This window comes from Sinocyclocheilus grahami, unplaced genomic scaffold, assembly GCF_001515645.1.
Source record: "Sinocyclocheilus grahami isolate Dianchi unplaced genomic scaffold, SAMN03320097.WGS_v1.1 scaffold129.1, whole genome shotgun sequence".
Classification (NCBI taxonomy): Eukaryota; Metazoa; Chordata; class Actinopteri; order Cypriniformes; family Cyprinidae; genus Sinocyclocheilus; species Sinocyclocheilus grahami.
In genome coordinates this window covers 805664-827204 of record NW_015505308.1, presented here as the reverse complement: position 1 = coordinate 827204, position 21541 = coordinate 805664, and the positions used below count along the sequence as shown (strand labels likewise).

The following is a 21541-nucleotide window of genomic DNA, read 5'->3' as shown; positions in this document are numbered from 1 at the left end:
GCTAGAACAAGTCTCAGTTAGCGTAACGCAGTACACGTAGCAATATTTTTTTAAACATATAATAAATAAAAAGAAAACAGATAGAATAGAAAAAGAATAGAGCAAGCTAGTGTTAGAGGCCTTTTTCGCTTATGTTAATTGTATAATAAATGAAAACAGATAGAATACAAAAAGATTAGAAAGCAAATGAATAGAGTGCAAGTCTAAAAGGGACAAGTGTTTTGTTTTTTCAAGAATAGAATTAGAATAGATTAGAATATATATATATATATATATATATACACACTGCTGTTCAAAAGTTTGGGACCAGTAAGATTTTTAATGTGTTTTAATGCAGTCTCTTCTGCTCATGTCGGAATTTATTTGACCAAAAATACAGAAAAAACACTAATACAGTCAAATATTATTACCATTTAAAATAATGTTTTTCTATTTTAATCAACTTTAAAATATAATTTATTTCTGTGATGCAAAGCTGAATTTTCAGCATCATTACTCCAGTCTTCCGTGTCACATGATCCTTCAGAAATCATTCTTAAATGCTGATTTATTATCAATGTTGGAAACAAAATCTCATGTAAAATCTTATGTTAAAATATATTACATGAAAGAGGTTTGGGAATGACTGCATTACATGTAAATAAGAAATATCATGAATTTGTGCTTTTTAATGTGTTTGAAAGATAAAAGCTCTCCAAAGACATAGTAATACATAGTTAATGAATAAATTTTTTTTTAATTATATACATTTTTCAGCATAAAACCGCATACATATTCAGATGTTTTTCATTTGTGCCTTTATTACGACTTATAAAACAATGCATTTATTAAAAACAACTACGCAGAGCCGTATGCATTGTGAAGGAAGTCAACGACGGCAGACGTACTGGATAGATTATTGAACACCCTCCTCTCGGGCTGAGAGCTGATGCGCTCCAGCATGTAAATCAGGTGATGGTGGAAACAGGTGAACGGGGTCCCGTGTTCCACTGCGATGTCCACCCAGTCCCACACGCACTGCAGCGGGGTCTCCTCGTACCCGGCAAACATGGCAGGATTGGCCAGCAATCCCCGAGCAGCCATCACGCCTGCAGAAGGGCAAAAATATCAGATACAAATACAGCTGAAACAAGAAGAGTAATGAAACCAGATGCCAATTAAATGGCACGCACCGTCCACCCCCGTGAGCTCGTAGACGGCCTCCACGTCCTGCATGCTCTTGATGTCACCGTTAGCGATGACTGGGATGGAAAGACTGTCCTTGATGGTCTTAATGGCGTCATAGTGAACAGGCTGGTGCCTCTCGTCGGCTGTACGACCGTGAACTGTAATCCAGGAGACTCCTGCTGCCTCCATCTTCTGACAGAGATCCACCGTCTTCCTGACATCTTTGTGAATTCTGAGGACAGGTCATACTTATTTATATAGAGCGTTTTCACTATGCATATTTCAAAGCAGCAAAAACAGGCAGTTGAGATATTTTATGTAGTATATATATATACATATATATATCACTTTATGTGATTAAAATAAGATAAGACTATATTTTATCCCCAAGGGAGAATTTAGACGTTACAGCAGCATGGACAAGACTGTACAAAAAACACAAAGGAGAATGAATAATTTTATATAAAAAATAAATAAAAATAAGAAAAAACTTAAGCAGACTAAGTGAAATAAGTAGGAAAAAACAACTGAATCACTATAAACATCAAGAATATTAACATCCACTGAAAAGTATTGCACTTAAGAAAACAAGAGAGCATAATTACACAGAGAGCAGAACACACAATAATATAATAACAGATATATAAATATGAATAAAAATGATAAACAAATTAATAAATATACTGAATATGGGTAAATATACCATACATGTGCATATAAAGATAGACATATAATTATATCCAACTTTATATAAAGAGCTGGATGATAATTTAGTTACATTTTTGTGGGGGGGGAAAGGCAGTTGAGATATGTACATGTAGTATATATATACTGTTTTATGTGAGTATATTGTACGTATGCAGATAAAGTTGGACGTACATGTATAACTAACTTTATATAAAGAGCTGAGTGATAATATAGTTACATTTTCAGTTAAAAATCAGGCAGTTTTGCTATACGTGGAAGACTTGTGGAATCATTTTGTTTTGTAAACGGTCCAACAATTTAAACACCTTTAAAATTAAATAACACATTTTTTGTCAAAAGAAAAAGAAAAAGATAACGTTTTCTAACAAAAATACAAGCTTCATATTTTCTGCTTGTAAATCGTATTTTCTCTGTAACGCCGTGTCCCTTTGACTTCCTTTGTAAGTGCAACCTTGAATATTTCTTAGCATGAACGTATTTTCTAGTCAAGAAATCATATGCTCACCTTATTTTAATGGATACTGCATAGTTGGGATTGTCGATTTGGTTTCGGACATGTCGAACCATGTCTTTCACTAGCTCAGGTTTGTTAATCAGACACGCACCGTAGCCTTCAGACACGGCCCATCTGCAACGAAAAACAAGTGAAATCTGCAGATCCTACAGATGCCATCTATGCAGAACATGTTCTAAGTTCAATAGAATTAAACCACCTGTCAATTACAAAGTTAGACATTTCTTCACCCCCACTTTGTTAGTTTATTAATTATTCTGGGTAATTTGATTACCATTTAGGTTTAGTACCCTTGTCTCAGTTTAACACAGTTAAATCCACGTTTTGCATTAAATTCAGACTGAAAAATGCACAAAAGAATCAGCAGTTTGCATCTGGCCCTGCACAGCATCTTTAGACATATATGTTGAGAAAGTCTCTAGAAAAACCTACAATTTATATTTAATTCACTGCTTTAAAAATCTTTGTGTGAACTGTCATTGAGGGTAAATATTTGTGTATTTTTATGTTCTCTGAGATCACCTTTGTGGACAGCCACAGTTCAAATCCACCCCATCGGAGAAAGGGGAAACCACACACGCCGCATCTGCCAGCGTCTGCGCGTCCTTCGCAGCAAACTGCACAATCAAGGGTCGGTCAGCTAAGAAGCAAACAAACGTTAAAATGATAGGAGTAATTATTGAGCAGAAGGCTGTGCCAGTGACTCAATGAAAAGTAAACGGTTGCTTGCATCAAATTAGTCTCACTGAGGTCAAGGAAGAGTTTATGAGTAAACAGAATAATTTCCCCAATAACAAATGTTGGCAATTTTACACCAATAAAATATTCGGACAATTAAATGTTCTCCTGTCTGGAAATGTTTTTGGAAAATGAGTGAAATCATTTATGGAAAATGTTAATGCTGTGCAGCAACATACAGTATGCATGATGCACAGTATGATTTCTGAGTGAAACAAATTTTATTTGAAAAGGTTCACTAATTTTTCAGTGGTTCAGCTAGGTCTGTTAGATTTACATTTGTTTGCTTCCCCTCACCTAGAGCAGGGGAATTTAGCTGAAATAATCAAAGTCTGTTAAAAGCGCATGCATATAATCATGCAAAATTAAATAAATACTTCCCATCTTAATTCTGGCTGTTAATGTCAAAAGATCCATGCTCAGATTTTGTTATTTTAGCATAGATTCTACGGTCACTTGATAATATAGTTAATAATAATATCTGGCCAACTGTTTTTGCATATGTTAAGCTGGCAATTTTTATGCATTAACAAAATTATTAATTTTCCTATTTAACCAATCTCATGTTGTAATTCTGTAATAAACCCAGCATGGAAAAAAGGAAATGCATACAAACAAAAAGATAATCATTCTGGTAGAATATGTTAGTGAATATTTAGTTTTCTCACATCAAAAACTAAATAAATATTTTACTTTTTTTTGTGTGTGTGCATATTTCTTGAAATATTATTGCAATTTAAAATAATGGGTTTCTATTTTAATATACTTTTAAAATGTATTTTTTTCCTGTGATCAAAGCTGTATTTTCAGCATCGTTGCTCCAGTCTTCAGTGTCACATGATCCTTCAGAAATCTAATATGCTGATTTATTATCAATGCTGGTTAAAAAGAACAGCATTTATTCAAAATAGAAATCTTTTGTGACAAAATACACTACCGTTCAAATACCGGGTCAATAATTTTATTTTTATTTTGAGATAAATAAATGCTTTTACTTATCAAGAATGTGTTAAATTGATGAAAAGTGATAAAGACTCAAATTAGAAAATTTCACAGGTTCCAAAAAACAAATAAACAGCTAAACTGTTTCCAACATTGATAATAAATCAGCATTTAAGAATGATTTCTGAAGATCATGTGACACTGAAGACTGAAGTAATGATGCTGAAAATTCAGCTTTGATCACAGGAAGAAAAATACATGTTAAAAGTATATTAAAATAGAAAACCATTATTTTAAATTGCAATGATATTTCACAATATTACTGTTTTTTTTCTCTATTTCTGATCAAATAAATTCAGCCTTGATGAGCAAACCCCTTGAGAACCACCGGTCCACTAGTTGCATGAAGTACAACTCACTCTTATTAGTGGTGAATTCACTGTCTCTAGCTTTTGCAGAGCGCATGAAATCAGCTGCAACGATCATTGGGGTGAAACACACATCACAGTCATATCTCCTCACCAAACATCTGAAGGCCAGCCTGAAACAGCAAGAACAATCAACATAGGAAACCATTCAGAACAACACACATTACAGGAATCAACAGTGCTGTCTCACTTACTTTGAGTAGCGGACCATGGGTGCACACACTCTGACTGGCCTTCCCCTGTGAAACAGGTCCGTGATGTTCCCACTGTCCATCGGGAGTTTATTGTGGACCTCTGTCATAAATTCCGCAGTTTACAACCCTAAGAAGTCATTGGCAAGACGCGGTTCAAATACTCCCGTATTAAAATGTATTCCATTTTCATTACAAACAGGATACATGTATTCCGTAAAATATAAATAAGTAAATATTAGAGTAAACACGCGTGGTTGCAACCGGCGTCATTAGTTTCACATGCGTAGTAGTTTTTCTCACTTCCGCGTTTCGGTGTTGGTGGGTGTGTTTAACCTTTGACCTCGTATCCACGAGAAAAGAAATTCGCGTTTATTTGCAATTATCATGTGATAAATAATTTAACAGAATACATTAGAACATCTAAAATGAGTTAAATTAACATTAGCATAAAAAGGTGTCCGTTCGCGAATTTACAATGATAAATTAAACTCGTCGGTAAACTAATTAATATTCATGACCAATCGCCGCCCGTCGCTCTCCTTTCATGTCGTGACGCAGCAATTATACGTCACTGATGAAGTGGCAGTGATGGAGGCCAGTCCGGAATCAACAGCGAATTCACTGCTGAAAGATGGTAAATCCAGTTTTAATATGATTTCTCCGTTTGATCTGTATATGTGCATGTGTTTGTACGTATTAATCATCTCGATCGGCACTTTTAGCTGCATTGTTAGCACTTACTCTGTGTAGCCGGATCTCCTGTTGTGTGTTTTACAAATCCTGATCCGTCTCCTTCCAGAGTGCTACACTGATTTCCTTAAAGAGGATTTCGATGTGAAGACGTACACAGCTCAAGCCATTCATCATGCTGTCATTGCAGAGCAGCTGGCAAAGCTGGCAGAGGGCATCAGTCAGCTGGACAAAGAGCTGCACTGCCAGGTGAGTCACACACCTGTCAGGATCAACAGCTTTCAGTGCAGATCTTACTATTAAAAACTACCAATTAAACACATTAGAAGTTGAATGGCAATGTTTTGTTTTGTATTTGATCTCAGGTAGTGGCCAGGCATGAGGATCTACTAGCTCAGGCAACAGGGATCGAATCTCTCGAAGGTGTAATATTTCATTATCTGCTTCATATTTTAAGATCACAATCATCAGGCTTGTGTACTGCAAACACATATCAGCTTCATCACTGTGTCTGTCACGTGACTCTGTTCGCCTTTCGGGCTTGAACTGATGGTAAATCTAATGACATTATTTACTGTCTTTTCATTTATTTTGAAAGATGAAGCTGCGATTATGGTAAGGGGCGTTACATTTCCGACGAGCGCTTGCGGTGTTCGGCCAATCACAATGCACTGGGTCAGCTGGCCAATCAGAGCAGACTGCGCTTGTCGGAAGGAGGGACTTTGTAGAAAACTAAGCGTTTGAGAGAGGCGGGGCATAGAGGACCTACAATAATATACAGTATTTGAAAAATAATGTGTTTTTTGAACATTAAAGCATGTCAACATATTCTGTTACACCAAATACACCAAATAATGATCTTTAAAAAAGCATCATATGACCCCTTTAACGTTTATGCAATGTTATAATATTAGTTTCAAAATGAATGAAATGGTAGGAAATGGCTATATAAAAAATTTGAAATATTCTGAGATCACATATGTAGAAGTTGCAGTGTGCAACTTTCCCCCCTTCTAGTACATTTACAAATAGTTTTTTACTCAGTTTTCAGGGAAATAATCTACGACTTGCCTATAGATGTCTCGGCATTGTAATCTGGGATATTGAAAGTTGTTAATATTAAAACATTGACGCCATCCCTGCAAGGACTTCAGATGACGGCAACTCTAAAACATTTCGAAACGGGCAAATTTTCCTTATATTGCAATCATTATGATCGCAACATGTAATCACAGCTTTTTTTGTTTCATCTTAAAAGAATATGTGACGTTAACCAACTGCATGATTCATATTATCTGTCAAATGGACATTGAGAGATAATACAGTCACCTCTGATAACAGATTACTCTTAATTATAATGTAGAAAAAAATTCTGTAAAGATGCTTTGAAATGATATGTATTGTGAAAAGTGCAGTACAAATAAATGTGAATTGAATTGAATGCACATGTAGTTTAGCAGCTGTCCACCTGGTGGATCCTTTGTCACATCTCTTTCTGAGCATGGAAATGATTGGTGGTTTTGCTTCCAGGTGTCTTACAAATGATGCAGACCAGAATTGCAGCTCTCCAGAGTGCTGTGGACAGGTAAATGAATCTATTAAAAGCACTGAAATGGTCCATGTTTTAAAAAAAGTGGTGGTCACATGCATAATGAATAGATATCAGAAAATGCGCAATTTGTGCACTATAAATTGAAAATGGCAAGCACCAGTTAGTGAGATGCTTTGTGGTATTTTTTTTATGCATTTCTGATTTCACTCTCCTTTCTTTCTCAGGATAAGAACCAAAATCGTTGACCCTTACAATAAGATTGTGTCGCGGACAGCCCAGCTCGCCCGCTTACAGGTTATTTTATAACTTTTACATCTGCTTCTGTCATCTCATGTCTCTCTGTCCCTGGATATTCCAACAGAGACATTCTGCAGAACTATTATTTCTTCATTGTCCTGCTTTACAAACACTGTGCGCATTCGCTCAGAAGCTTGATTTCCATGTTTATTGGCTCGACATCTGAGATAGATACAACCCTGTCTTCACAAATGTTTGCAGTCATGACAGATTCTGTAATACAACCAGCATGCAAAACAAAAAAGAAAAAGAAATGCACACAAACAAAAAGAGTCATTCTGGTGGAATAGATGTTTTTGAATACTGATTTGTGATTATCATCTAAAAAATAAATAAGTAAAAATACAGATTTTCAAAATATTTTAACACATCTAAAAAAAAAATAATTTGCATAAAACTAAATAGATTTTAAAAATTTTACCATATCTAAAAAATAAAAAAAATATTTTAAGAGTGTAATTAGTATGACCTCATATATCTCTTAAAGGAATAGTAATTATTTATTCACTCTCATCATGTCATTCTAAATCCATAAACTTTTGTTTCCAAAAATAAACATAAAAGAAAAACATAGTATCTTTGTGCAGAATTAATTTCTGTAAAGTTCCAAAACCCAAAAAAAAACAAGTCCATAGTGCCTGTGTGCCATTCCATATCTTCTGAAGCTTGTATGGTCTACCTTTACTGTACTTTTTGTTCTTTATGTAACTTGACAGATGTGGTCACTATGTGATGTCATGGTAAAAAGCTCAAAACATCTATTTTGTCTGAAGGAAAGTCATTTGTGCACCTGTGGGGAAATAAAACCTGTGTTTCTTTGCTATTATCTGAGTGTTGGAAGAAAGGCAAGGCAAGAAAAATGCACGCTTTTATCATGTTCGCTTTCTGCCCTCGGTTCACATGATGTCATCATGAGTGAAGCGTCAAGTCTGCAGAAAAAATAATAATAATTTGGACCTGGAAAGGAAGGGCCTCTCTCACTCTATCAGTCACACACGTGAATACCCACAGCTGTCCATCCCGCTCGACACATCTTGTGGATTTACAAGATTTTCGGTCCTGGTTTTTAGTAGCTTTGGGGAATTGTTATTAAATATGAATAAAATACAGCTGTGGTTATGAAATGCTCCCCTTTACTCTCAAAACCCCTTTGTGCCCCTTTTCTTGTGCGGCTTTTTTGAAGTGTAGAAAATACATTTGCATGTTTATGTTTGCTAATCAGCATAGCACCATCACAAACTCCATGATGATCTGTCTGTGGTTTGGACATTGTTTTGCATGCAGCTATATACAGGAAATACATTTCTATTTCACAGAGGGGAAAAAATACAGTTTGTTGAGTATGGATCACAACAGGAACCTAATATTTGTTTTTACATTTATAGAAGAATACATTTGTTTAAAATACGAAAATATTCAGTCTCTGTAAGAATATGTTCTTCACCAGTGTGCTTGAATTATTAGTGGTGATTGCAAAGGCATGTTTTATCGCTTTATATTATCGCTTATGCATTTTTTCTAAAGATTAAACACATAAACTTACCATATTAATACAAGTTAACAAAAAAAACATGTAAGTAACCCATACACTATAAGTTAGACTGTGACCTCTCAAACTGATCTAAGTTTTATATACCCTTCAATAAAAAGTAAAAATGTTCATTTATTATATAGATTCTTGTCTGAAGGTATGCCAGTGTGGTTTTATTGTTTTAACTTGTTTATCTGTCCGTATTAGAAAAAAAAATGATAGACTGTATTTTGTAGTTGTAGTATTTAATTTTTTTGTGTGTGTTTGACTATATCTGATGACACAATCAGATTCAGAAGTGTGGGACTTTGTTCATTTCATGCGGTCTTTGTATCTGGGTCTGTCCTGTCCTTGCCTTTAGCAACACATTTTAATTTATTTTTATTCCTCATAAGAATAAGACCAGACCTGACGATGGGGACATAGCTGAATTTTTTTTCCCCCTGTTATCCTTTTGTAATTTTCTGATGCACTGTCACCCCTGGACAAAGCAATCAGACACACACACAAAATCAGATGCATGTACCTTTGGGACAGTTCAGCTGCACCTATTCACTGAAAACCAAAAAAGATTGACCTCTACGAGTCCTTCATCTGCCTGCTGTCTGCCCACAGGCTTGATTGTCGCCACACTATATTGAATGTGTGGCTCAGTTGCATGTTTTAAGCACAAATGCACTGGTTTAAAAGCATTTCCTATTTCTTTTATATTATAGTGTCTGTTGGCTGTTAGGGTGTGAACAAAATGTTTATTAATGCCTTTTTATGTGTGTGAAATGCACTGAAAATGAATTGACAGCATATTCTAGTGCTAAAACAACCCTGTGAGATGATGCACATCCTTCTACTTGATTTAATTAATACAAGATTGATTAAAGCACGACTTGCAAATTAATTCTGAATCTATTAACCAAGATTTGGGCATCATTGTCATTACCTTATTGATATTTGCTTGTGCTGGCTATCATAGGCCCATAAGTCATTGTGTTATTTGATGAACACAGGAATGAGAAGTCTTATCTTATTCTGGCTGGCAGGTGGCGTGTGACCTGTTGAGGAGGATTATTCGCATCCTGTACCTGAGCAAACGGCTGCAGGGGCAACTGCAGGGGGGCAGCAGAGAGATCACTAAAGCTGCCCAGAGCCTCAATGAGCTGGGTGAGTGACCTATCACGACGCCGATACCGATATGGTGGCCGATATATCGTGCATCCCTAATATAGAACCTTTCATGTGATGTAAAGTTATTAATGAAACCATAGATGCCAATAAAGAACCTGTATTTTATAAGTGTACCTATTTTTCTGTAGTTATGGCCTTTTTTTTCTTATAGAATTGGGTTGTCTGAGCATTTAGCAATGTTACATTTTCTGTTTTAGGCGCTGGCTATCATAGGCCCATAAGTCATTGTGTTATTTGATGAACACAGGAATGAGAAGTCTTATCTTATTCTGGCTGGCAGGTGGCGTGTGACCTGTTGAGGAGGATTATTCGCATCCTGTACCTGAGCAAACGGCTGCAGGGGCAACTGCAGGGGGGCAGCAGAGAGATCACTAAAGCTGCCCAGAGCCTCAATGAGCTGGGTGAGTGACCTATCACGACGAGCATCTACTTTACTCATCGTGTAGCCTTTTTCCACTATATAGAACCTTTCATGTGATGTAAAGTTATTAATGAAACCATAGATGCCAATAAAGAACCTGTATTTTATAAGTGTACCTATTTTTCTGTAGTTATGGCATTTTTTTTTCTTATAGAATTGGGTTGTCTGAGCATTTAGCAATGTTACATTTTCTGTTTTAGGACACTAATGGCAGTTGTTCAAAAGTTATCATATCCTCCACTTTTGTGTAAATGCCATTAGTTCAATCTTGTACTGTTTCCAGGTCAGCCCCGTTCTTGTGGCCTAAATGTTTTGCTGAGTTTGCTACACAGGTGCGAGGACTGTCTGAAACTGGTTCTGGAACTGTGTGACCTGCTTTGGAGATATTTTTGGTTTTGTTTCATCGAAACCCCGTTGATTAACGTCTGACCCGAATAGCACTTACAAGGGACATCAGTTCCAATAGTGACCTGAGTGCATTATAATAATCTCATAGAGCTTAAAGTTGACATGAAATCAAAGTTGACCCCATTTATTTTCTTAATGCACGCTCCAGGTCGTTTTGGTGACGTCAGCCCTCAACCCCTCTCGTGTCATATAGAGAGCACCTTTCCTGATCCAGTCAATTCCTGTTGCATCAAATTAAAGCCTGTCCCACAGTTTTTTTTTTCCATGTTGAAAATCCTGTTTCTCTAGAATAGCCACATTTCAGAAGTACAATGAGTTGAGACACTGGTTTATGTTGACTTTAAAGGGTGTTGAATCAATTTTTACCTTGTCATTGGCATATTATTGTCTGAGATTCATGTGGGTTGTGGACATTATCTGAAATGTGAAACTTTTTCGGTCATCATGGGTTTAATGGCTGTAATATCAGATTCATATTGACTCGTACTCTGTTGACCATTTGTTTGTACATTTGCCTAGATGTCATATGGACAGATAAATAGTGCAATGCAAATTCGGTGTGCTCTTATTTCACGTTTGTGTGACACAGTAAACACGCGTCTTCATTATTGAGTCCCAGGCCCTGTGGGATAGATTCCAGTGAAGATCAGCAAGGTACTTTTTCCTAGTTTCTATTTGCATATTGTTTTCAAGTCAAGCTAAATCAATGCAGGTGAACATAAGTTTCCCATTGTGTATTTGGAGGGCATGCTGATTTTTGCATTTTCCACTTGCATAAGCTCTGTTTGTGAGTTGCTTCCTGTTAGCATTTCAATTCAGTCAGTTATGAGTTTCCACAGTCTATGTTGGCACTAGACAACATGGCAGCTCACTAGCTTCTGGAACCGAGCTGTAGTCTTATTCTCTTTGTGACACAATATGATTCAGTAATTGATGAATTATTTATCATGTCAAATTGAGGGTCATATTTGGATTCTTCTCACCCAGCTAATGGATTACAGAGACATCTTTGCATTAGCGTCACCATCCATGACGAGACAATTAGACTGCACTAACAGCACCTGTCCTTTTTTTCATGCGATGCTCTGCTTTTATGCCTTCCCTCCACCCCCTCGAGATATAACATGAACAGGCAGACTCTGATATGATATCATTATCTGTTTGTGCACCTCTCTGGCATCCAGCGTAGAAAGCTGTCTAACAAATCTCCCATTAGGCAACCTGTTTAAAAATATACTGCCTTGCACTGGTAGAAAAGCTTTTTGTCTGTAGGTTTTGACCGTGTTTATGGTTCATGCTAGATCACAGTTTTCCAAATACAGCAGTATGCAGCTCTGAAACTGTAGAAGCAATTAAATGCTTTCTTTGTTTTGAAGCCTGTCTCTGTCTAGTGCACGCTGTCCTCAGATGCTGTTACAAGAAACCTGACGAGGTGCAGTTGGACAGTAACTGGGTCGAGCTTGAGAGTTTATAGAACTGCTGATAGCATCATGTTATTGGATTGTAAACAAGACAATCAGTAAATGATAATGGACCCTTGAATGTTTAACTGACAAATTGCTTTCCTGTTTACCACAACTGTATGAGACGTTAGCTGAGACATCATTGTGTTCCAGCGTAGGGTTGATCGGATAGGCAGCATATACCTTTCTTTCTTTTTTTTACCCAAGTGACCAGTATGGCATCAAATCAAAACACTCAAATCTTCTTTGTCATTAACTTTATAGGCCATTTGTTATTTTCTTGGTTTATCTCACTGCGTACACAAAACGTATGCCTGAAATAGATCTGAGTTATGGTGGTCCTAACACAATAATGACAGCTTACCATCTTGCTAACATGATTTATGAATCCCTTCCCAGCGATGCTAGGAATGGATGGGCAGCCAGATGGATTGATGAACAGTTGAAGGAGCACTCTAAATGGCTTAAGGGGAAGATTGACTAGGGCAGTGGAAGAGGTGAAGGGGTTTTGATTGGTGGAGGACATGTGTGTCCGCCGTAATGGAATGATTAGAATGAGAAAACATGGGCAAACCGAAGGAATGAGGCTGTTATTTGGGAAAGGAAATCAAAGTCAGATAAATGTCAAGAGCTGAGATTGACAGGAAGTAAGGTGAACTGCATACTGCAATCTGTTTGGGAGACAGTTATATATCTATATGTGAGTAAATGTACTTACATGTCCCACCTTGTTGCCTTTTGAAATAATATTGTATATTAAGTATACAGTATTGTATACTTAATAGCATTGTCTATTACTGATCACTCATTTAATCCTCCCATAGTACCTTGGCTAAATTTGTCTATTTACAAAGCAAATGGCTTTCAGAATAGTGGACAGATATATACCTAACATTCAGAGCAGGGGATTTAATTCTGTTTGTTTTCTACATCACCTGAACTGCACCTGCCTGTCAAATGGAGATGGAATGTCAATCACAGGACTTTGGACTCAATGACTCACTCCTCTGGGAATATATGAGTGACATGTGGAAGCTGCGATCAGTGTAGCAAGGTAAGAGAAATAGATTGAGTGAATGAAAACGGACAGTGGAAAGGTAAGGATGCTCCAATTAACTAGATTATTAACTGGATATCCTTTATATCCTCTTTGTGGTTTGGCTGTGGATACGGGGATGTGCAGAGAGAACATTTGACTCTTGAGTACTGCTCAAAGAAGATTTGATACTTTTTTTCTAGGGGCATTAAGTTTGTGGTTGGTGTCGTGTAAAACAAACAAAAAAGCTAACCAAGGTAGCTTTAAATCAAGATATATGTAATAGTAGCAATACCGGACAGTTCAGCATTCTTAACCTCTTTTTATTGGCAGCACTGAAACAGTTCTTTGTTTGCATTAGTGCTAACGTGACTTTGGATGTTTTCAGGCCCTGAACACAACTTGTAAGCAGAGCCGTCCAAGTTTTGGCAGGCTTTTTTTTTTTTTTTTTTTTTTTTTTTGTTAAACTGGCAGAAGGCCCATTGCTCACTTGCAATTTAGATTTTTTTCCCCCACATGCCTCTCTATATACAGCTTGTTTACAGCAAAACAATAAAGCCTCCATTCATGGCCAAACCCAAACTTCGGTCAAGTCATCAATAGGGCAACAGCTCCACAGGCTTCATGATCCGTTGCATATGGTGATGGCTTAAAGGGCTCTATTTGCCATGTGAGTTCTTAGGAGTTGTCTGGGAGTACATCTCAACTCTAAGTTACCATTTTGCCCTTGATATTAAAGCATAGAGACCCGGGATAGCTGGGACTCGGGTACAGTGTTGACAGATTTGTCACATTGTGCAGGTTTTCTTACAGTAACTCCCTGTTTTGAGAGACCTGTACTCCATAAAAGACATGCATCAATCATGCACTTCAGCTCCCACTTTTTTTTCTCTTGTTCGGCACAGTATGTGAGCTCTAAATACGGATCATCTATAGATTGTCTATAGATAAACTCAAGAACATATGATTGTAGAACACTCACTTGATGATATAAGCTGAACATTAGACATGTTTAGTTCCTAACACTGCAACAATCAGTAATGAACTGTCAGATGGGTTTTCAATCAAGTTTAAAGGTGACATATCATGAAAATCTGACTTTTCCAGGTTTTAAGTGCTATAATCAGGTACCTGGTGCATCTACCAATCAAGGAAATGTGAAAAAGATTAACCCAGTAACTTTGTTTTGGTAAGCCTTTTTCTGCAAGCGTCTGAGAAAACGAGCGTGTCATCCCTTGGTGACGTTGCAAAGGGATCTCATTATAATATTACCGCCCCTTAATCTGTAAGTTTGCACCCACGGCGCCGTCATTTGATTTCGCAAACGACAACGGTGTACCAGTTCTAATGTCATGGCGAAAGTTTGAGCAAAACATGCTAACTGTTCTGTCTTTGGCTGCACAGACGAGCACATAACTCTATTTAGAGTCCCAGCCTCAGAGGAGACGAGAGAGCAGTGGATTTATTGATTTATTTAATGTATATTGCTGCTGCCACACAGATCTAAAATAAACATGCAATTTATTTCCCAGCTGTTTAGCTTCACAGACATAACCGACTGTTTCTGTAACTCGTGTGTTTTTAACGTAAACTTGTGTGTGAATGAGAACTTAGTTTAGTACTCACATGCTGTGACAGCCGCTTTCTGTCCGTGTGCTTCGGATGTGTGCTCTCAGAAAACCGCATATCAGATTTTTAAACTAATATGGTTTAAAACAGGCCCGAAAAACAGCGTGTTTCTGCTTCCACTCATAATAGACATTTTCAAAATGATATAATAAATGATCTGTGGAGTATTTTGAGCTGAAACTTCACAGACACATTCTGGGGACACCAGAGACTTATATTACATATTGTAAAAAGGGGCATAATATGTCCCCTTTAAAGCCTACCCAACTGAGATGCGCATTGGGTAACTGCCAGTACCTGTGCATTTAATTGTTTTGCATTTTGCACCAGCATGAACTGAAATATTTAGTGTGTGAAAATCTTTTAGTGCTTGAAAAAAGCTGTTTAATTAGATGAAGTATATTCAGTCAGCATTTAGGGGCTGTACAGTGGAGTCATATGTAGCCTTGTTGACACACTTGAAATACTGGCACCTCTAATTACTATCCTTAGATACTCCCTTGAGAACATCACATCACAAATTATATTAGTCTCAGCACTGTTAATGATTTGATTAGAAAGACGTTTTATTCATGCAAGCTATCATCCAACACCATTTGCATCTATTCCTGAAATTGTTCAGGTCAACCCAGTCATTGGCACGACTTTGCCCCTCATACTGAACAGTGTGTGACCTTTCGTTGCTGCAGTGCAAGAGGTGATTATTTTTTGTAGCCTGCCAAAAGATACAGTTATCACCCTCTAATCCAGTATAATCCATAATCAAACACCATCAGCTCAGTGGGTCTCATAAGGTCAAGTATTTAGAATCAACACCTTTTCATTGACACGTCCCATTCACTTCATACCCCAGCAGCTTTATTGGACGATATGCAGTGTACCACCTCCCTCATCCCCATAAAAAGATATGATTTTATGCCAACTGGCCATGCAAGTGATTTTGAAAGGAAGCAGACCTTGCTTTGTAAGTGCACCCTGTTACTTGTTGACCTGAGTAATATAGCCATCCTGTTCCTTTTATTGCAGGGTAGAGGGCAGGTAATATCCACTTATTGAAACTCATAGTGTGAATTCTTAACAGTGTTTATCTTATATTTTGCACCAGTAAAAATTGAGGTGGCTAAAGCCAAAAGAGAACAAAGACATATAACCACTTTCTCTACAGAGTGAAAAAACTACTCCAGAAATATGGCACAGAATTATCACAGTTGCGTAGGGTTCTTCTTGATAGCAAAAAAATTCTTCAGCTCTTTTTTGGAGTATTTAATGCAATTGAATAAACCCAGGAGCATCGGTTTCTACTTTTTTACATTTGTGGTTTCTACTTTACTTGGGTATGTATGTACAATCTCTAGGACCACTTCAATAAAGCACATGCAGTATTTACACTTTACCGTCCATGACATCTATAATAGCCACCATTACAATAAATAATAATAAATTATTTCTCTTGAGGTACTGTACAGTTAATACACTTAAATTCATTGCAGCTTTGGATTAGTGGTTTCCCTTTTTAATGATACTGTACCTGATCAGGATATTTGCCTTAAATTGGCCCAGTAGCTCATTCCACATCCTCTGATGAGAGGCATTTTTGCCTGACTTCTGTCTCCTCAAAAGTCACCTTTTTGTTCCTTTTTGGGTCAATCCATGAGTTGTGGATGACCACGTTATTGGGCATAGGGTCAGCCTCTACAACTGACACAACACGCTTCTTCATTTTACTCTTTAGAACCTTCTGAAATTTCTGCCGAGTGAAGGCATAGAGCAGTGGGTGAAAAATGGTGGTTCCATAAGCCATGACCAGGAAGCCCAGTCTGAGACGCACAGTGAAGTTGCTCGGCCCTGCACTCAGGATAACCGTGTTGAGCACGGTGATGGGTGTCCAGCAAAGCAGGAAGGTGGAGATGATAAGAAGGGACATTCGGAAAACCCTCTTTTGTCGTTCCCGGCGTTCTCTGTGCCGTTTGACTGCCCTGCGGAGGGCTATGATCACGGACACGGAGGTACGCATGCCCAGTGGTGGATTCCTGCCTGCACTGCTCTGTGAGGCATCGGTGGACTCTGGCTGAGTGGAAGTCATGGAGATGGTCTTTTTCTTTCTCGGTTTCTTCTTGGGCGCTGAATGGAAACGTGTGCCAATCCGGATGTTGAGCGCCTGCAGAATCTTGTAGTAAGTAACCAACATGACCACAGCAGTGAAGATGAAGATTGGGATCTGTGCCAACAGGTGATAGTAGAGGCCCAGTTCAGTGTAGTATTGGTTTGAAGGCTCCTCCCCTTCTGTCTGATTCCTTTCATTACCTGCCTGGCTAAAGAAACCCTCTTCAATGAAGGGTACCAGAAAGCTAAGGAATGATAAAGCCCAAATGGACCCTAATAAGGCCACTGCTCGTCCCATTGTCAGAACTCGATTTGCAGGCCGAACTGAGATGTCATAGCGGTCTAGTGTGATGGCCAGGACATTGGCAGCAGTAGCCACGCTAGCAAAGGACACACAAGCCTCATGGAAGCAGCAAATGAGAGCACTTTTGCCATCCAGTGGCAATAGCACCACCACAATCGTGAATGGGATGCAGCCCACACACACCAGGACGTCCAGTACATGAAGATTCATGGTTACGATGTTGCTGACAGAGCTCACCAGGTTTGACTTCATACAATAGAGAGCCAGCACAGTCAAGTTGCTACTGAGACCCAGTACGATCTCCAACATAAGGAAACCTGTTAGAGACACCTGGAAGCTGACAGGGTAAGGAGTGTCCAGGTCCATTTCAAAGTCAAGAGGTTCAACGTTATCGAGGACAGTGACGTTGCTCATGATGGCCTGGAATCCCAGCACAGGAGGGGTATGCATTCTCCTACATGTGCAAAAGATGGAAGATGGCTGTTTTAACATATTCATTGGGTCAATTTTCTTAATTATACATAAAGCTTAGAAGCATTTCCATGACATGCTACTGAGTGTATGATAACGCCAGAACCGTTTAACTTTTGAAAAATGACTTTTAAGATAATCTAGCCAAATTCTAGCTGTCAACTAACAAGAATGGGAATGGAAAGGACCACAATTAAGAATGTAAAAATGATGAAACATTTATCTGCACTGCACATGCACATAAAAGATGTGCATAGACTAACGAAACTCACCCCTCCCTTGTGTTCACTGTCCTCGTTAGGAGCTTGTGTAGCAAATGCAACCAAAGCGTTGATGTGTTGGCAGGATGTCATAGACGCCAACCATACTCCAACGCCTCTTTATCTCAACAGTGTCCTTTGCTCCTTCAATGACATTCTGTTATGTACCTGCTCCGTTGTGGGCTTTTTTTCTTTTATTTTTAAAAAGAGCTAATATTTAACGAATGTATCGGCTAAGACTGTCCTCAGCCCCAGCATGGCAAAGACTGAACAAGTGAGGACACCCTGGTTTCCTCAAACACCTCTCTGTAGGGTTGATTAAACACCATCTAAACAGCTCATACCTCTTTCCCTCGCATCCTCAGATTTCTGTGGGAGGATGTGGGAGATGGAAACACTCTGCTCTTCCTTTTCAGAGTGTGGGAAGGGTTTGTGCATTGTAATATCCACGTGGTCCTGACATGAAAGCTGTGTTGTATTCAGTCTTGTCTTAAGCCTTTTGTCCTTTGTGTTGGTCAAACAGATCTTCCAGAAACAATCAGGGATGACACCATGTCCCATCCTTCCAAAAGTCCTCACTTTTCATTGTTTATTCCAAGACTTTGCGAACCACAAGAAAAAATTAATCTCCCTCAGTGTGACAGGTCAGGACTGGCATACCCTCCTCACTATGTAACAAAAGTTGCTCTGACCCCTGCAGAGTCCACGGCCCCTTGTATTCCACCTGAGTAAATCACACTCCCACCTGCTGTGCCACAATATAGCTCCAGGAGAACAGGCAGGTAGACATCAGTACACCGTAATCACAACAAGGTCACAGGTTTCCAGAGGGAAGGAGGTAGTCAGGCCAGTGCACTGTGTGGCATATATTTTCTCTTTCTTTTTCACAGTGTTCATGTGGGACACCGGAACAGGAGCTCCATCCTCAGTAGTTTCACACTTTGGCTGCTGGTAGGTGCAAAAAAGTGAGAGTTAGAATTTTTTTTTGTCATAAATGATCTTGAAAATCTCTGCAGGATAGTGGCATCATCTTAGCATTCATATAAGCCATTTCACACTAACTCTTATTTTGTTATAAAACTTATTTGTCCACAGTCAATGGTTTCTGGTTGTTCAAGACCTTGCAGAGATTGTGCACCCTTCGAATTGCCTTTTTAAGAATTAACTCCAGTCAAAGTCAACGTTTTGTTTTTGAAGGTGTCTCTGGTGTAATTTGTTAGTTGAGAAGCCTTAAGGCCAACTCATTAAACTAATGTTCCTTTGGTATAATGGACTCCCACAGTGACTGTGAGTGGTTGTTTGCAGAGCAGGTTTGCAGTACTCCCACACCATACTTACATGGGCAATACTCCATATATGTGAAGCGGAATACTCGTACATCTCCAAGCATCTCTCTCACTCTTTCTCTATTTTTCTGAGCTAGAAGGCAGCTTTCAGCACTAGCCAGAAGCAGTAATAGCGACAAGAGTGCTCTCACATCATCTTCCCCTTAAGAGGATAATGGTTTGGATGGGTTTTCGATTACTCAGTTTTGTTCTTTCCACATACATTAATTGAGTTAAATGCATCAGTTACTGTGTTAGCCACCGGAGGATCCACATCAAAATACAGCATGCATCTTTTTTTTCACAGTGCAAGAATCAAAGCATTTTTCTTCAAAACAGTTGTTAAATCAATTCATATTCCTGTCCACAGCATAGAATCTAAGTGCTCTGAGTTTAAAGCATACTGTCACGTTTCATTCTTGGCAGCAACCCTACGCAGTATTTTATATATTTTAAAAAGTAAAAGTTGTCAGCTTCGTACAGATCTCTGAAGTTATGGCTTGTTTAGAATAGCATGCATTCCCTTTAGCAGATACTCCAGTTGTGAGAGTACAAAACTCAAAGCTTTTTACCTCTTGTTGCTGTCATAAGAGTGAGTGACCTGGTAGCCCATATATTTCCCAGTTTGAGTAGAGCCATGCCAGGACGAGTAATAAAGGACATTCTTATCTGACGGGATGAGTCTGACTGTCTTCCTCTATCTGCTTTCCTGTGAGTGCTCCCTTGCCTGTCAATGGGGGCAGGGAAATCAGATGTTGTAGGATGTAGTGCCATGCATCTCGCTTAGAGATCTGCTCCTCTCCTCCTCCCTTGTTCCTTCCCTCTCAGTCTTTTTCTCTCTCACCATCCCTATGCTCACTGCTTTCAAAATGCCCTTCCTACTCATCTCTCCTCCTCCTCCTCTTTTCTCTCTCTCTCCTCCTCCTCTTCTCGCTCTCGCTCTCTCTTTCCTCCCACCTCCCTCATCACTCTCGCTTTCCCTCCCCCTTCCTCCCTTTCTCTGCTGTGGTTTATAACAATCCTCTGGTTCCCGATTGGTCTCTTGTTATAGTTGTAACCCTTTCTTCCCCTTTTGCTCAAATAGGGCTTTTACCAACAGGTGAATTTTACTGTCTTTGTTGACATTAAGTATTGTCACACAATACACCATTTCTCTGTTCTGCTCTCTTCCTAACTTTTTATTTCAATTCTTAAATTGTCCATGCATCAACAGATTAGGAGAGAGTAAATAAAAATCATTGTAATAGCCCTGAGTAAAGGATGTGGGTGAGTTTATTTGCAAGGAAAGGGCTTCATCTGAGTCTACACAATGAAAACATGACAAACCTCGCATGAAGTGTGATTTAGGCTCAATCTTTTTTGCCATACTTGTGTGGGTGTGTTGGTGCACACTGATGCGGAGAGAAGGAATGGGCAAATTATGGAACATCACTTCAAAACACTATTGTTGTAGATGACAAAAATATCACAAAAATGGTTCAAATTACCAAGCTGAACATACCTGTAAATATTTCAAGGTAAGCATTAATGTTTAAACTTTTTATTCAGACCCTGTCCCAACACATTTCACTGTAGATGCCAGAGAGAGAGAGAGAGTGTGTTAGTTAATTTTACATTATTACAACACCTCTCTCCCCAGTCTGGCATGAACGGCTTGAATAGTTCCTGTATCAAATGAAGGCCCGCCTTCTGAAATACAAAATGTGCTGTGATTGGTTAGCTGGGCAAGTGTGTGCTGTGATCGGTGAGCTGGGCCAGTGTGTGCTATGACCGGTGAGCTGGGCCAGTGTGTGCTGTGGTCGGTGAGCTGGGCCAGTGTGTGTTGTGATTGGCAGCACTCGGTGCCTGGTCAGGAAATGTCATGCCCCTTACCATAGCCACCTGCGAGCTTCAGTGTAAATATATTGCATTAAAATCAAATCAATTTGAGCGCGATTTAAACCCGGATGATTGTAACCACTCTTAAGTTTGTCTGCCTTGGGAAATCTAGCGTGTCTCTGACATAGTGATAACACTCGTTGCCTTCTCTAGTGCAATTAAGCTGGGCAAGTGTGTGCTGTGATCGGTGAGCTGGGCCAGTGTGTGCTGTGACCGGTGAGCTGGGCCAGTGTGTGCTGTGGTCGGTAAGCTGGGCCAGTGTGTGCTGTGATCGGTGAGCTGGGCCAGTGTGTGTTGTGA

General features: G+C 38.8%; 3 protein-coding genes across 3 annotated transcripts in view; 1 reads left to right on the top strand and 2 right to left on the bottom strand.

Annotated features, from left to right (window-relative positions):
- Positions 1-722: 722 nt before the first annotated feature.
- On the bottom strand, positions 723-4999 carry dus4l (dihydrouridine synthase 4-like (S. cerevisiae)). The gene is made up of 6 exons (XM_016279368.1): positions 4692-4999; positions 4489-4610; positions 2912-3029; positions 2381-2503; positions 1173-1399; positions 723-1088 (listed from the first exon to the last, which is right to left on the bottom strand). The coding sequence occupies exons 1-6, from the start codon at positions 4796-4798 to the stop codon at positions 838-840; spliced, it is 948 nt and encodes a 315-aa protein (XP_016134854.1). The 5' UTR covers positions 4799-4999; the 3' UTR covers positions 723-837.
- A 251-nt stretch (positions 5000-5250) lies between these two features.
- The window catches only part of LOC107590548 (conserved oligomeric Golgi complex subunit 5-like), a 62351-nt gene continuing 46060 nt past the window's right edge, over positions 5251-21541 (top strand). Inside the window, exons 1-6 of the mRNA XM_016279357.1 lie at positions 5251-5325; positions 5491-5630; positions 5747-5804; positions 6912-6966; positions 7158-7227; positions 9799-9919. Coding sequence (XP_016134843.1) covers positions 5280-5325; positions 5491-5630; positions 5747-5804; positions 6912-6966; positions 7158-7227; positions 9799-9919 — 490 coding nt within the window. The 5' untranslated portion in view covers positions 5251-5279. The remainder of the gene's footprint in view (positions 5326-5490; positions 5631-5746; positions 5805-6911; positions 6967-7157; positions 7228-9798; positions 9920-21541) is intronic.
- gpr22a (G protein-coupled receptor 22a) lies at positions 16108-20206 on the bottom strand. Its single transcript, XM_016279300.1, has 3 exons — positions 19936-20206; positions 18051-18986; positions 16108-17761 (listed from the first exon to the last, which is right to left on the bottom strand). The coding sequence occupies exon 3, from the start codon at positions 17755-17757 to the stop codon at positions 16465-16467; it is 1293 nt and encodes a 430-aa protein (XP_016134786.1). The 5' UTR covers positions 17758-17761; positions 18051-18986; positions 19936-20206; the 3' UTR covers positions 16108-16464.